The sequence below is a fragment of the Synchiropus splendidus genome, chromosome 4 (genome assembly GCF_027744825.2).
Source record: "Synchiropus splendidus isolate RoL2022-P1 chromosome 4, RoL_Sspl_1.0, whole genome shotgun sequence".
NCBI classification, from domain to species: domain Eukaryota; kingdom Metazoa; phylum Chordata; class Actinopteri; order Syngnathiformes; family Callionymidae; genus Synchiropus; species Synchiropus splendidus.
In genome coordinates, this window is record NC_071337.1 from 13,489,974 (window position 1) to 13,505,915 (window position 15,942).

Below are 15,942 nucleotides of genomic sequence, written 5' to 3' on the forward strand. Positions count from 1 at the left end.
CCCAAACTTTTGACTTCAAGGCTTATGTTTAACCTCTCCACCCCAGATCTTTGGTGGATCACGTCAGATCAGCAAAGACCTGTGAGTAATCGAGTCGAATAACCTCTAAACAAACGACAGTTCGACTGTTAAAAGTGACGATTAAGACAGCATCGCAGAGAATTATTTAGACCTTTAAAGGCTCCGGATTGTTTTGGAAGGCGAAGCTGGGGGTCCGTGTCACTGGCTGTTTAAAGTTGCCGCTGCCTGCAGAGGGACGTGATAGGCTGATTCCGGGGAAGAAAGGAGCTGCTCACAGTCAGCAGCGCAGTACCGCTGGAGAGCTCTCTCGTCGACCGCAGGCTCCAGCGCAACCGAGACGCCACGCCGAAATCTTTTTATTTGCCTTTTCTATTTATTCGCGTTTGACCGCATCTTCCCACCAGGAACAAGATGTGACTCCGTGACGTCAGCTGGAGTAGATTCATGCATGTGAAAGGAGCCGGGAGTGAGTGCGCAAACGGCGAGCCGCTCCGGCGAATGGAACTTATTGTTGTGCATTTGTTATGACTATGTTATCCTCAAGTGAGTTCAGTCCAGTGTTCGACGCCGACCCTTGACTACCCTCTCATTTGTCCATCGAGTGGATTTATCGGCGAATACAGGGGGAAAAGAGCAGCGACGGAGGTGGATTGTGCAAAAGCCAAGCGAGCTTTTTTTTCTCTCGACAGAGCCGGGGATTTAAATCGACGATCGGTGGAGCTTCGGCAGCGGCGAGAGTCAAAAGAAAAGACATTCATGTGGCCATTCCCTCTATAGCCAAACATCTTTTCAGTGCGGAATAGCATAATGACAAAAGAAAGACCTAAGAGGAATATCATTCAGAAAAGATACGTAAGTGAAACCTTCATTTGCTCTCAATCAAGTTCGACTCGATGGAATAGCGTCAACTTTCAACACGGACGTGGAGTCCGGACTGTTGGGGTTGAATGTGGTGGATGTAAGTGAGGTGTTGGATGCTTATTGTCTATAGTTAAGCAGGCGTCGGTGCTGTGATCGAATAGCGCAGCGACTCACAAGTTCTCTCTGTTGTAAATGGAAGGACTTTGGGGTAGAAGGTGTGCTGTGGAGAAGCACGTCGGCCATGGTCGATGTAGTTCCTTTTCATACCCAAAATATCGAACCTTAAATGTGACCGGGTGTTTGTATTCAGCCTGAATTACGACGAAGAGACTGGGTTTACATATATTTCCTACCATTCTGCATGTGGCTTTGGTATTCGCTATTATTTACTTTGCTCGCGTGTAGTTAAATCCACCAGGTAGACGTGAGTGCTGTTTAAATCCCGGTGGGGAAACTCGGTTTTTTTTCTTTTCCACCGTTACTACGGCCGATGACTTCTTTCTGCCGCGTGCTCTCGGAGACTCCGAGCTCGCGTGAAACAGCACATTACGGTAACATGACCGAGCATCGCTGGCTTGTGTCACATTTAAAGAGACGTTTAGTCGCATTGCAGAGGCTCCCAAACCCGTAGAAACATCCGGCTTCATCGTGTAAGTAGCACCGGTGGGTTAGTTAGACGAGTGGGTTTAATCTGCCCAGTCCTCAAATGAAGTAGTTATGAACACTCCCACAGCATCTGTGCTGAATCAGGTTGAGCTAAAATGCTAGCTCAGTGTTTGCGAGCTGGGCTTTATAGCAACGCCAATGCTTGACGTTTAAATGGTGTCTTTGCCTTCAGTGGTGTCTATTTTTGTCCTGTTAATAGATGACAGTACACTACTTTATTATTATTGTTTTTTGGATTTTTTTTTTTTTTACAAAAACGCCCCCACAACCTCCAAACGCGTGAAGTGTCCCCCGAGTGGTTCCACTGGAAATGCGCTCACTTCCTTTTGGGTGTTGTGGACAAAGACAGTGGAATATATTGTTCCTCAACTTGACATTATTTTGCTTAGTTTAAAGTATCTGTTTTAATCTGTAATTTTAATCAGCACAATCTGTCAATACTATCAACCAGAGTTCATTTCTTGCCTCAAGTCTACATAACAGAACATAAAAAATGAACAGTTGATTTAACCTACTTAAAAAATACCAAACAAAGTAGTGTTTAGTATTTAACACTAAACAATGGGTGGCTTCAGGTGTTGCTTCACACCATGTATTCTGTCTGCTGCTGGCTCAAATCGTTTTATTATTGAATTTTATTCAGTTGTAGTTTAGTAACATTGTCAATTGTACAAATATATTTATTTAAAGTTGGCTAGTATGTGAATGTAAATTACTCTGAATATGAGGAGGATGGGAGCTGCTGAAAAGTGAGTAATTGCCTATTTATCAGAAATTACTCATCACTTCTGAAGAAGTGGTGTATTCAAATTGTTGACAAATCTCAATCTGACCAAAAACCCTGGTGCGCTGTCCGCTCAGTCACGTGTGTGCATGTATGTGTGAATGTGGCTGTGTGTATCCGTGTCACATCTGTCTTGTGTTTTCAGCAGCTGCAACTGATGTTTTGAGTCTGTCTCGGGTCAAACTAGACTCTGAAACATGCATCTGCAGACTGGAAAGATCCAGGTCTCCGAGCTCCCCCACAGGGCTTTGAGAAAGAACTCCTGGCCCGGCTGATCAGCCTCCCTCCCCCGCTGTAGCTCCCCCTTAATTAGCGTAAGACAATTATACATGCTTGGCTTAACCATTTCCCCTGAAACATGAGCGTTAGCCCTCCAACTCCACCCACTGTCCCCCAAAACACCTACAATCTGCTAATGATTATGGAATACATCAGTCATAAAATGATTGACGGATGCTGAGTGAGAACTATCAGAGTAGAGAGGCACACTTTTCCAATAATAACTGATGTAAACAAAGCTACAGCTATATATGCTTTTTCAGAGACGCTTTGGGCCAAATACATTGACAAAGTCAGCACATTTCTTCCCCGTCCTCCCATAATCAGAGCAGGACCTGTTTGAAACGCGAAGTTTGCCCTTGACACTCAAAACAAGCCGCTGTAAGGAGGCAATTTGTCGTGTGCACCAGTGTTTTATCTAACAGAACATGACACGCTGTGTGTGGAGATCGTGGCAGAGTGCAGCTCATCGCAGTCCTGGCCATTTTGTGCAGAGTTGGCTCTTCCTGCAGGCCCCAGCTGGAGCTGCTAGGCCTCTGACTCTTGTCGGTGTGTGTGTGTGTGTGTGTGTATGTGCATATGGGCATGCGTGGTGCATGTGTGGGACAAGCCCAGCTGCTGCGAGGGCCTTTACAAATGTAAAGAGGCTGTCAGTGTTTGTTTCATCAGGCTCACAACTGATGAGGGCTAAGTTAGAAATCCAGTGCGAGTGCATGCATCAAGCGTGTCAGAGAAGAGGAAACCAAAATAGAGAGCGGGGGCAGAGTGGGGAGTGCTGTGGCATAGACTCTCCCCCTCCACTCCTGCTCTCTTTATCTCTCTCCGTGGCTTGTATCCGTCTTGCTCTCGGCCCTGTCCAAATGAAATGTGGGCCTCGTGGTGGACTGTGAAGAGAAGGTCGCTAGGCTGTGCTTTCAGTGGGCCGGACTCTCAGTGTGCCTCATTTAACCTTATGTTTCAATGCAAATTCCTCATTCAGAAGCTGCCGTCGTCTCACGTGTGCAACTCACTTTGCAACCTTCCTGTTTCTATAGCTACCAGGCCACGATAAAGTGAACTTTGGCAATAGCTGTGTTTAATTGATCGTTGATTTGACTGGGCAAAGAACTCGATCTGTTTAGTCTCTTTCTAGCACTGTAAAGAATACAATTATGTTTCAGAGAAAGTTGTCGTTTTTTACTACAACTATTTGTTACTTCAATTCAAACCAATGTGGGCTACCATGCGCTGAACTCTATAAAGGAAGAAAAAAGGTAGCGTTGTAGTCTGGACTCTCAGGTCTGCAAAGCTTGCCAAGTCTCTCCACAGAAATATTGTGTTTAACTGGTAAGAAAGGCCTAATATATTTGGCCTGATCTTTTTTTTCTCGTAGGATGCTCCAACTCTGCCAGACAAATTTGTGGTGGTGAAGTTGGCAAGCAAAGCACCTTTTAATTTAGCCGTCTCAATTTTTGCTGAAAGCAGAGCGGCGTAACACTTTTCTTACGCTGATGGAGCCTAATTGTTGCTCCTTTTATTTCCTTTTTTACAACAGTGTGATGTCACACAGGAGGAAAGAATTTATGTTATGTAATCTGACCTTTTCTCTTGATCGGGTTTTGGCACAGAGACTAATCTTTGTCTGTGTGCCGCCACCAGCACACACGAGGGCAAAGGCCCTCAGGTGTACGACTGCAGATAGTGGGAGGGATAAACCTGTTTTAAGGCCAATGTCACGCACAGGTCTTGTGCACACTTACTATGATGACGTTTTATAGCCATAGTGGCATGAAACTAGGTGTGACTGCCTTATTCATCGTGGTTGTGTTTTACTGATTTGACTGAACGATTTCTTCAATGGCTGTGTTTGGATAATATTGAGGGTTGTGTGCGTCACTTACACAGAACCAAAACCTTCTCTGTCTTCATTCAGCCAAGAGATTTATATCCTCCCGCTGTCCCGTGGGTTCGGACGTAGATGGGGGAACGGGACAGCTGGTCAGGCCAAGAGCGCGTGCGTTGGTTTTTGTGTGTGTGAGTGAGTGACTGGTTGCCAGAGCTTATCTGCTCAGGATCCCCATGAAGCTGAATCAGCACCCTGTCTTTTCTTTTGTATTGAACAGCAGAACAGCATACATTTTTAAAAAGGAAACATTCAGTTATTAACAGTTATTAGTACCCATTCGATTATGATCCGTTACAGTGAATTGAAAAATGAACCACTGAAAGCCTTCGGATGGCAAATAAAAGCTTAACCCATGGCTTCTTTTTAATCTCTGTCAAGCTCACATCAGGAGTATTAACTTGTTTTTCATTGGTTTTGGAATCCGTTTGTTTTTTTGTTGAGACTTATGTTAACTGAACAGTTTCTGTCACTGCTTTTCTCACATTTTTCATTAACATCCTAGGTTTGAGAACTCCTCACACTTTTACCATTGTTCAGTCAGAGCTCATTTTCGGTTCCCATTGACTGGACCAGAAGGCGTCAGAGTGTATGCACAGACTTATTGATCGTTTCGTACCGCCACCCTTACAACTGTATGTATGTCTAAAGCCTGTGGTGACATTGTACAGCACAGTGCTTGTCTGTCGTATGGTTGAAGTGGCTTGGAAAGGGGAAGTGACAATCAGACGAAACATTGTTCCTTGTCGATTATTTTCTTTCTGTCCTAAAGGCATTTTAGATTGCCAGATTTTGTCCATACAACAGCCTGAAAACATGAATACTGATTATACCTAGGCAAGACACTTTCTTCCTTTTGTTTGCCCAATTCTTATACATTTTCAGGATTGTTGCATCATATTTTGGAAGCATGAAACCTGTAAAACCGGTTTGCTGTCTTATCTTACCACAGTTATGACTCTGACCAAGAGCAGAATTTTAACAGTCTTGTCATTGTGCCATAAGGATTGGTTTATGGCAGGAACCACCGGGCGTTTAAGGAAGGCTGTTTTAGCACTGCCCTAACTTGGCCTTTCAATTATGTTATAACATGGTTGTAGTGTCTGCAGGCTGAATATGAGAATGTTTAATGGCTGTGGTCGCATCATTCACGGAATTTAATTAATTTAATATCTACAAAAACTGACCTTTATGAGTGATACACAAAGATCTGTGGAAGAATCAATGAAGTCTCTCTGTTTTCATCTTCCTTTTGTGCTCCTTTTTTAAGAACTGACACACATTGTCAGGCAGTGCAGAAAAGCAATAGAAACTGTTCAAACAAAAAGTGAAAATGCACACCAGGGCACAGTTTTATTAATAGCAGTCGCCAGTTTTGCATTTTAAACAAACTGTGGAGACAGATCTATGAGGCTTTAAAGACTAGAACTGAGAAATGAATGGTTGAAGTAGTGGGGTATTTTAATACATTTCATTTGTAACACAATACTCACAAATTATTGAGAAACACATAATTTCCCATCTACTCTTTTGATAGAAACATGAGTGGATTTCCCCTTTCGCTGAGACTAATTTTTCTGTGTTACTCAATGGAAGGCTGCTGTCTGGAAGGCCCGTGTTCACATCCTCATTTTCAGATGTGAGAACTACACACATTTGTTGCTAGAAAGTGTGTTCCTCAATGTGACGTTATCAGTGGCCTAACTACAACTGTGTCTGTGTCTTCTCTTGCCACCTCTTATATTACTCCGTCCCATTTTATTTTCATTCCAGCTGCCAAAATCATGATTTTGTTAAAAAAAGGTGATTTAATGAAAAGCTTGTTGACAAACCCCCTGATCCGACAGATATTCTGATCTGTTGTGGTCAGTTTTTCTTGGTGATGCTTTCCGTCCTAGATAGTGAGCCACCTGTTCTTCATTGGCAGCTTTTGTCTAGTTTTATGATTTTACAATGCCAAATGTCAATTCAGCCATGGACAATAGCATTTACATCTTAGCAGGCTGAATTATTTCCTGTAAGCCTAACGGCAGGCAACCCCTGGCTCTGGATAAAACATGACTGAAACTGAAGGCAGAGTATCATGACATGTCACTGATGAGGAGTTCTAGCTGTTCCTAAATGCCGTTTTAGTATTGTTCAAGTCGCAACTCTTCATTCAGTGTAAATGCTGATGATCAATCCATTTACTTTACTTAACTGATCCATTTCTTTCATACTCTAAGATTATTTACAGTAATTTTCTTTATGACTAGTGAGAAGTTGAGCTCTTCCGCTGAAATCGAGAGTGGAATTTCACATGACTCATTTCAGGGGATTACCTCTTAAAATCTGGGTTAAATTCTTGTCACTACTCTTTTTGAGAAGAGAGCGTTAACTATGTGGCTTGCCTTACAAAAAAAAGCAAGATAAAATAAGTTGAGCTGCTGTATTACTGATGTCTGTTCAACATTTTTACTTTCCTTTATATTGAATTCCTTGTTTTTTGGCAGGTCATAATTTGTGTTTTTTACTTTTGATTATTGATCACAAGATATACTTTCCTTAACACTGTGAGCCTAGGCTAGTGATGGTGCTGCAGCCATTGGTTTTCTCTATATTTTCTCCTTTTTTCTTATTTTCTTCATCCCACATGAGTCACACCATTATTTAGCCCTTTTAATCCTCCTATTTTTTACTATTTTTCCTTTGCTCCTCCCTTTTTCTGCAAGCTCAGGTTCCACCCTCAGTTCTGTTTCTCCGTCTTTCCCCTGGCTCTGAGGCACTTCAGTGGGGATCAGGGTTTTGTCTCAAACTTTGAGGTGAAGTCGTGGCATAATCGCCTTCTGTTGTGGCAGCATTTTCGTCGCGCGATGGACTGACAATCCACTGGTGCACGTCCCTGAGCAGTGGAAGACCTGTGGCTAATGTTTTGTTTTGTAACAGCCTCTGTCATCAGCATAACCTTCCATCATATAGCAATACACATACAAACAAATATGTGCAGTGGCGTGAATGAGAATAGCAATCGAAGTTCATTTTTGCTGTTCTGACTTTGGCTGTATCCTGTATATACTGTATATGTAGTAAGCAAATGTGCATATGTGCCAACATATGTTTCGAATGGAGCATTTATTGAATCATGTTGCATGTTTTTGACCTATTGTCAGAGGGTTGCTTGGCTGTCACTTAACTTCCAGACGAAATGCTGAGCCTATCTTGCAGACAGCCAGCATTTGACTCCGTCTGCAGCTGGTGAACCTGCCCCAGACTGATTTAACCTAACAAAAATTGCTGAAAATAAGCAGCAAGACTAGTCTGTTTCATGAACATCTGCAAATTTCTCAGAGATTAGCTACGTTATCAGTATCTAATGATGATCTAATGAGATCAAATCTGCTCGTCACTCTTCCCTTTGAGCTTCCGACTGTCATGATCCGACTCCCCGTTAATTTTACTCTGCGGCAGTATCCAACATACCACCTGATTGTTGTTTCCTGTGAGCCGGCATGATGTTGTTGTAACATAATCATTTAGTTTCCCTCCTGTGGTTCTGGCAAGATACATGCCGAAATCTATCCACAGCTTTATACCCTTTTTTTTCTGTTCGCTGCTGCCGCCACAAATGGCTTGCCAGAACCGTATTTACTGCAGGGGATGGATATCTCTCTCACTAAACGTCGGAGGAATGACACATGTTATATAAACATTTAATATACCCCAGAGGTCATGCTTGTGAATTTGATTAGCACCAGTGAGAAATGGTAATTGTGATACCGGCTGGCTGGGCAAGTATTGAATTTTTAATCTCAGTTTCAGATGATGAGTTGTGCCATTCATCGTGATCTTTGCTGCTGAGACGTAAGCTGATAATTGCGACCACAATGTGGATGATGGGCTTGAAAAACAAATATCTGTAACTCTGATTTATAATATAGACTTCATAATTAAATCTAATTGAAACAACACTTTCATTTTGATGTTTCCCTTACCATTCTCGCGCCTCTCCATTTTTCAGTGTATGACTGCAATAAATCCTATATTCCCACTTCATGTTATTACACCTGTAGCACATTGTGGAGACTATTGATTCGTCCTGTCTGTTGTGTCAAAGGCAGCAGCATTGCATAGAGGGAGGTGGAGAGTCAACTTTTATTGATTTTCTGGGCCTTGTGCGACACAAGGGGCCCTAGAACATGACAGGGATTAAACATTTATTGTCCCAGCTCTGGTGTGAACTGGTGAAATGGGTCTTATTTTTATTGTTAGCCTTAGCTTATCCAAACCAGGCACACAAGTCTGCCTTTGCTGACTGAAAACATGCTAAACATTTACGTGCCAATTGTGATCCATAAACTAGCTTGTTTGGTTGCTATCACTGGCAGCTGGCTGACTAAGAGTTAACAGGAGACTCATCCAAACAGTGCTACCTTTTTCCTCCTGTTTCTCTTTGTCCAAATCACTCCCCTTTCCTCCCTCCCATTGGTAGGTGTTGTCAATGCAGCTACTCTCAGGCTTGAAATAGCTGGGGGCCTCGTGCGACCCTTGACAATGGGCACATGCTCTGTCTTTTGTGTGCGCATGAATGAGTGTGTGTATGTGTTTGTCTGAAGGCAATGATAGGGCCTTTGGATGTCTGAAACCCCCCTTCCCCCTTTTTCAAAACTTATTTTTACCCTTTTTGTTACTGCAATTCAACTCAAAAGTCAAGATGATAATGAAACTTTGCGAACTAAAAGTACTAGTGTTGTATTTCTGCTCATGAACCTTTTCTCCTGGATAAGCGTGAACTAGTTATTAATCGCTAAAGAATTGAGTTTCAGTCATAAGTACTTGTCTTAGCTTAATATATACCCGTTTGATTTATTCTTTAAAACATCATTCCGTATTTTGACCAGGGACCTTTTGATTGGTCTGAATATTGAAAGGCTTTTGACAACACAAGAATTATTAGTCTTGAATTCCCAGGAGTTAGTCATGCCCTGAAGACTAACAGCAAGGGGAGTAGACAGAGGCCACGATAAGGACATTAGTGTTTGAAGTGCCTTGTGCTTAATATATTTATAGACAAAGAAAGACTTCAGTAATTCTGCTGCCCTATTTTTTTTTAAAGCAAACACAATCTATTCCTTTTGCAAGCAGAAAACGTGCCAAGGTTGCAAGTGGATGTTTTAAGACTGTCGACTGGGGGTATGAAAATGTGACAGTATGAGTAGATTATAAGGTATTGTTAAAGTATCATCTTCAATGACAAAATAGATGTCATTAACTATACTTTGGGTTTCATAAGGGTTCTATGCAAACTCATGGTTAGTGCTTCCAAGACAGCGTTTTCCTCCTAAACTCGCTCTATTATGCCCATAAATCCAGATTGTCAAGATGGCTGCTTGAGGCTGTTAACACCTCCAGCCTACCCAAGGTGGGACTCTTGTTCTCTTCACCACAGGAAGATGAGGGGGAGGCTCTAAGGTTTTTAAACACCTACTTATCCTAAATGTTCACATCATGCGAACAGCAGTCATCGCTGCTGTGTATGTTGAGTACGCATGTGCCCGGCTTTGCCTCTGAATGACAGTAAAGAAGTAGGTCAATAGAGAGACCTTGTTCAACCCGAGCTGAGCTGCTTGTGTGTCAGCCAGCATGCACATATGCACTTGTGTCAGCATGTGGGGGCATATGTAGCGCAGTGTGTTGTTTCCTTCCGCTAGGAACCAGTTTGACCTCCCTCAGTGAGCTGCGTGTGTATATGGCTCTGAACAAGGCTGAATCTTCGACAAAATTTTCTTCATCGTATCAGTGCCCATCAGCCGACTGAAAAATGGAGAGAGATTTATTTTCAAAGAGGCACCAAGTCATTTCAGTGGGTGATGTGTAGTGAAAGTAAATAGTTGTATGAGACATGTTATTCAAAGGTAAGATAGGGTCAAAATGTTAAAAAAAATTGAAATGTATGACATCTCTGGCTCCCTCAGTCATTTCACAGCATGCTGCTGTTGTTAGGGGATGGCTGAACGACCCCACCCCTTACTCTTTAGTAGCCAATCCACTATCAGGCTCCACTCTATCCTGCCCTCGGATTGGTGGGCTGTCTGAGCCAGTGGAATAAAATGGGATTGATGGGTAATCTGGGGCTGGAGCTCAGGAAAGAAGGGTAGAGACTCACTGTAAGCCTCAAAGCTGGTGTGGGCAATGATGAAGTCAAGACAGCACACTCATTGGTAAAATAGATCACATTGTCAATTTTCTGTGCTCCCACTGCTGAAAGAGACCCAGTAGGTGAAATTGCTGAGTAATTTTTAACAATTTCAATCCAGTGTAGTGTCTTTAATGTTGTCTCTCTGGGTTGTATCACTTATCACGCAGGAAAGAACAATGAAAAGAAGACAAACTTTCATTCACTGAATGAAAAATATCCTCTTTTAAGACTCACTGCATCTTAATGCAGTGGAGAAAGAGAAGTGACTAATGTGAAGGCCTTGGCTGAGGGGAAAAGCCAGGGCTACCCTGTCTCCCCTGTGGGTATTGTCATGCCGCTGAATGGCTAATGGGGAGTGAAACCAGAGTTGGATATTGCTCTGTAATGTCTTCTCAGCTAATGTCCTTGAGTAAGTTGCAATTTATACACCGTAGAGTTTTATGCAGCGATGTTCAATAAGCACATATCTGCATGTCACCCCGTCATCTGTGCAGGTTATTTCTACCGATTTGTCAATACTTTCGTCCGACATACGAACAACTACTTTATGATCCGCAAGACCGAATAATATCTCTTATTCAATGACACTTTTAATTTGATCATTCATTGGAATATTTAATGCTCTTGTGAACGTATGCTTCAGAATCCCAAACTTGGCTGCCTTTGAAAACTTGGTCACCCCAAATGAAAGCCGTTCACGTCATCATTTTATCTTTGTATTTACTTAGAAATGTGTTGTTTCAGTCAGCTGCTTGACACTATCTCACTGCCACTTTCACTTGGCTGTGATGACAGGAAGGGTTCGTTCTTAGTTGTTTCAATATTACACAACGAGCATCTATATACATCACAGTCAGGAATTGATTTCAGACGGAAAGTTTTGTTGTGTCACTAGAACGCCTCTCTTCAAATTGAAGTAGTTGCCAGTAACAGAACTTGACACTTGCCACAGTGTGGTGCATTTGGCTCTCATCCCACTTTGCTAGTAAGAAAAGAAAAATGGCACCCTGATGTGTTTCTATAGGCAGCTGCAGCATTATGTCCTGTGGATGGTCATTTTGTTGAACCTTCCTTTTTATATGCTTGACACAGTGATATGACATATTGATGTCGTGTGGCTTTTCCTCTTGACTTCACTGGAGAGCGCTTGTTGCATATTATTTGCTCAACAGAAGGGATGATCAGCTACCTTTGTCCTGGTTTCCCACAATATAGCTACACCTTGATAACCACTATGATACAGCTTAAAGAGCTTGTGTCATAAGCCTGGTTTGCTGTAAGACTACTTTGAAAAAATAGTCTAAAAAATAGTTAAAAAAAAAAAAGTAACTTTTTTTTACAATTCAAAATTCATTTTAATTTATTAAAATAATTATTTTTAGCTGTCAGCTTTTTCATCTGTGGACTGGTCTGTGTGTTTGCAGTCCAATGAAGCAGTGTTTTTTTAATTGTTTTCTATGTAGGAAAAAACAATTATGCCTTTTTGAACCCACATGAAAGATAGCTGCCATATTCCAATTGTCTTGTATCTGTCATTGATATCCAGACGTGTGACTTATCCGTGATCCTTCTACATAAAGAAATAAACATTTGTGTTGAGCAGCGTTTGAATCATTTGTTTATTATGTGACGTCTGAGTGATGACAACTTATCAGTCTTTGCTTGTGCGGTACCATGTGTGGGTTGCTTGCTGGCTGGGTGACAATGGCTGTAGTGTACCGGCCTTTTTCCCCCACTGAGTCCCCACTGTACTTGCGGTCGCGCTGAGAATTCCTCTATCTTTTTGACAGGATACCATCCCTCCCCCTCACTGTGAAGTTTCTGTGGGAAAAGTGTATAGGAATAAAAGGGAGTGCGCAGGGAGCCATCAAAATTCCTGACCGTCCCAAATGGTGGTCACTTGGTGAATTTTATAGTTTCCCCGCATTTCTCATTATTCTACTGAGCTTTGACAGTGTGGGAAAACAATATTGGCAGGAGAGAATCAAATACATCCAAGGTTCTTTAATGTTCACATGTGGTCTGCACAGCTATCAGCAGGACTGTCAATGTTAGGTTGAGTTAAATCAGCACCCTCACCACAGAAATCCACAGCTCAGAGGGAAGCAGAGGAGCAAGATAGAAAAGTACAAGATTAACAAAACAAGGGTGAACTGGTGTATCAGAGAACATTAAGCAGGAGTGGGGGTTGTTGAGAGGGAGATTAGTTGCAGGGGCACCTAAATGAAGGATGTTTGGGCTGGCAGTGCTGTGGCCTCTCTTCCGCTGTGTGCAGACACCAGCAGTTAACCTGTCTCCAGTGTACAAGGAGGCGGCACTACTCTGTGTAAGCTCTCGCACACTTAAACACACACACACACGGTCCCCTATGGCCTTTCCTGTGCTAATTCTGCTTAGTCTGGTTAGAGAGCATTTTCGCCCCAGACTCCCTGACTGGCCTTGTGGTCAATAAATCCCCTCAGTTCCCTACGCTTGTGGTTTTGATGACCAAAATCACAGTGGACACTTCTTTTTATCCACTCGATGTGTTGCTCTTTTAACTATTTATTTATTTCACTATTTCACTGTAGACGTCAGATACACATTATTGAGCTGAAGTGCACAACACCATGCTTCTCTGCTTCAATAAATTGCTATTGTTTGTGAGTGCAACTTTGTCTCCAATTGATTGCCTCAAGTGACTCAAGCAGAAGACATTTGCAATGCCTGCAGACTGGCGTTAGGACATTAGGGCAATAATAAATACGTTGCAAATCATTTGAAACTAGTGTCTCCTGCTCCGGCGAGATAAGGACGTGCTACTGATGTGCACAAGTGAGCATTTGATTGTCTTTTTGTAGCTCTTAACTTCCATGGAAAATCATTATGAAGTTGAGTCAAAGTGACATTTGAGGAGAAGATCCGTTTAAGTCTCCCTCTGATGCTCGGAAAGTGCTTCACCCAGCGCTACTTAGATCTGCTCGTCTGGCACTTTTCCAACTTGTGTGTGCTTGTGTTTGTGTGTGTGATGGCGAGACAAAAGCAAGAAGACTGAGTTGTGAAGAGTAGAGACAGGCTGCAAAGACAATTCACCTTGAACTATGTAAAGACTTGGTTTACGCACTGAGTATTGGGAATCATTATTTCACAGCACTTTGTTTTTGTAGACACAGTTCTACACCGCTGTGTAAATCATCTGTCTTTGTTTCATCCCTCTCATTCTAACAGTGAGTTGTGTGTTCTTTTGTTAGAATTTTAAGTTCACTTTAGTATAGAAATTGAGTATACCTTAAAGACTGTTGGACTGTTGGAAGTACAAGGTGCATCGTAGAAAAATTAGATCTTAAAAAAAGCGAATCATTCATACATTTCATTGCTATTTCTGAAGGATTGGTGAAAGATAAGTTTTGTCAGTGTTTCAACTGTAATGTGTTAACTAATTTTGCCCTTCAAGCATACTTAGAAATCATTTTCGTCTCACAGGGGCTCAACTCACTCACAGTTTTGTTGGAAAATTCCATCATGTACAGAGTAATCTATAACTGCCTTGACTTCTCACAATTGAAGCCTTTCTTTTCTCCACTCGTTGATCTCATACCTCACATTCCCACATAGTTTCCTCTTTAAAAAAACTCCTCAGGGCTTCATTAAATAAGGACTTTGACATGAAAGAGTGATTCAGATGACTCAGGCCTGGAATCGCCGCTCCCCCACCACCTCCCCCGTTGCAGAATCAGCTCCAGTCTCTGTGAGCTTGTTTAAAAAGTGTAATCAGTGGAGCAGCGTGCCTGAGTAGTGGCTGACACAGATTTGAGTCAGCTACATAATTTCCTTTACATAATTTCCTTTACATGCGATTTTTTTTCTTCCTTTGTTGTGGTTGATGTTGTTGCGTCATTTCCTTGAGATAAACATGAGGAAACCTCCCGAGGTATTTTCCAGACACAGGATACACCAAATAACATCATGGTAAGTGCCGCGGTGTGACCACTTGGAGAGACCGTTTTTTTTTCTTTGATCCCTATGTTAGACATGTTATGAACAAAGTGTTCATGAATAAAGGGTTTGCTTGCTTGACTACTTAGCGAAAAGTGAACATTGTATCAGCATCTAAAAGGTGTATTGCCAACAAGATATTACCAAATGTACTGGGATTCCTGTTTGACATGCTCTTCACACAGTCAGCAAGGGAAAAAAAACAATCCTTTACAGAAACCACCAGCTCCGTGTCAGGTTCCCTCACATATCGTCTGACGTATCAAATCAAGCATATGAAGACCACGAACCAGACAGCTCATTTCCCTTTTGACACGAACCTGACCCCACTCCCCGGTGTCTGCTGTTTTTCGTCTGCAATATCAAAGTGCAGTCTAATCTTATTCACCAACGTCGCTGCCTACAGTGTTTCCGACTTTCATTAGGAGCCAATTTAGCTCCAGTCATTTTGGAGGCCCAATAAAACGGTGCCGCCCATAAATCTGGCAAGTTTAATGTGGTCGCTAACACCATGAAGAGGTTTTATGACAATACAGGGACGGCCTTGAGTCTGAGCTGTAAGCTGGCCCCCGCGAGCACATGTGAAGTCTCTCACGGCGCTTACACATCACTCACCTGATGTGGTTGCTATGGCTATTTAGGTCTTTCTTTGGGCTCGCTTGGATTCCAAACACAAAAGCTGTCTGATTCAATGAAAGGGTCAGGAGGATCACCTGTGGAAGTTGTGTTTGTGCAACTGGGGATGCAAGCACTTATGTCTGTGCTGCAGGATTTAAGTAGGATGATCATTTAAATCCATTTAAACTGGCCAGCAAGGAGGTTTGCAGATACTTTGGTGCTTCAGAAAGACTTGATGATTTAAACATGGTTCACTATCATATCAATATCTTTCTGAGAAACCAGAAATAATTGTGTATATTCTGTATAATTCTGTATTCTATATGTCATGTCTATATGATCATGTGCACAATAACATGATTAATAACATGAACATGAATAAGATTGCTTCTGTTTCACTCTCACCTGAAGTGTCTTTTTTTAATGGTGATTTAAAATGTCCTGGGCTCTGTGTTCATATAGTGGCTGTAGAGAAACACCACTCTCTTTCACAGCTTGATTTCAGTGCATCTCTCTCTGACTCCCTCTCATCTCCTGTCTGACTCACAGCTCTCCAGCACAGATCTTCGGGATGCTCTGTGTGTATACATTCTTCCACTCCTTTAGGTTTATGATCTGCTTTTTGCAACATCAAGTCATATTCAGTTGCCCATCCATGATGAACAAATTGTTCTGGCAAAG

At 42.2% G+C, this 15,942-nt stretch overlaps 1 protein-coding gene across 1 annotated transcript in view; it reads left to right on the forward strand.

Moving 5' to 3' along the window:
• Positions 1 to 325: 325 nt before the first annotated feature.
• Positions 326 to 15,942, forward strand: part of jarid2b (jumonji, AT rich interactive domain 2b) — a 78,059-nt gene continuing 62,442 nt past the window's right edge. Inside the window, exons 1-2 of the mRNA XM_053864104.1 lie at positions 326 to 487; positions 711 to 873. Coding sequence (XP_053720079.1) covers positions 829 to 873 — 45 coding nt within the window. The 5' untranslated portion in view covers positions 326 to 487; positions 711 to 828. The remainder of the gene's footprint in view (positions 488 to 710; positions 874 to 15,942) is intronic.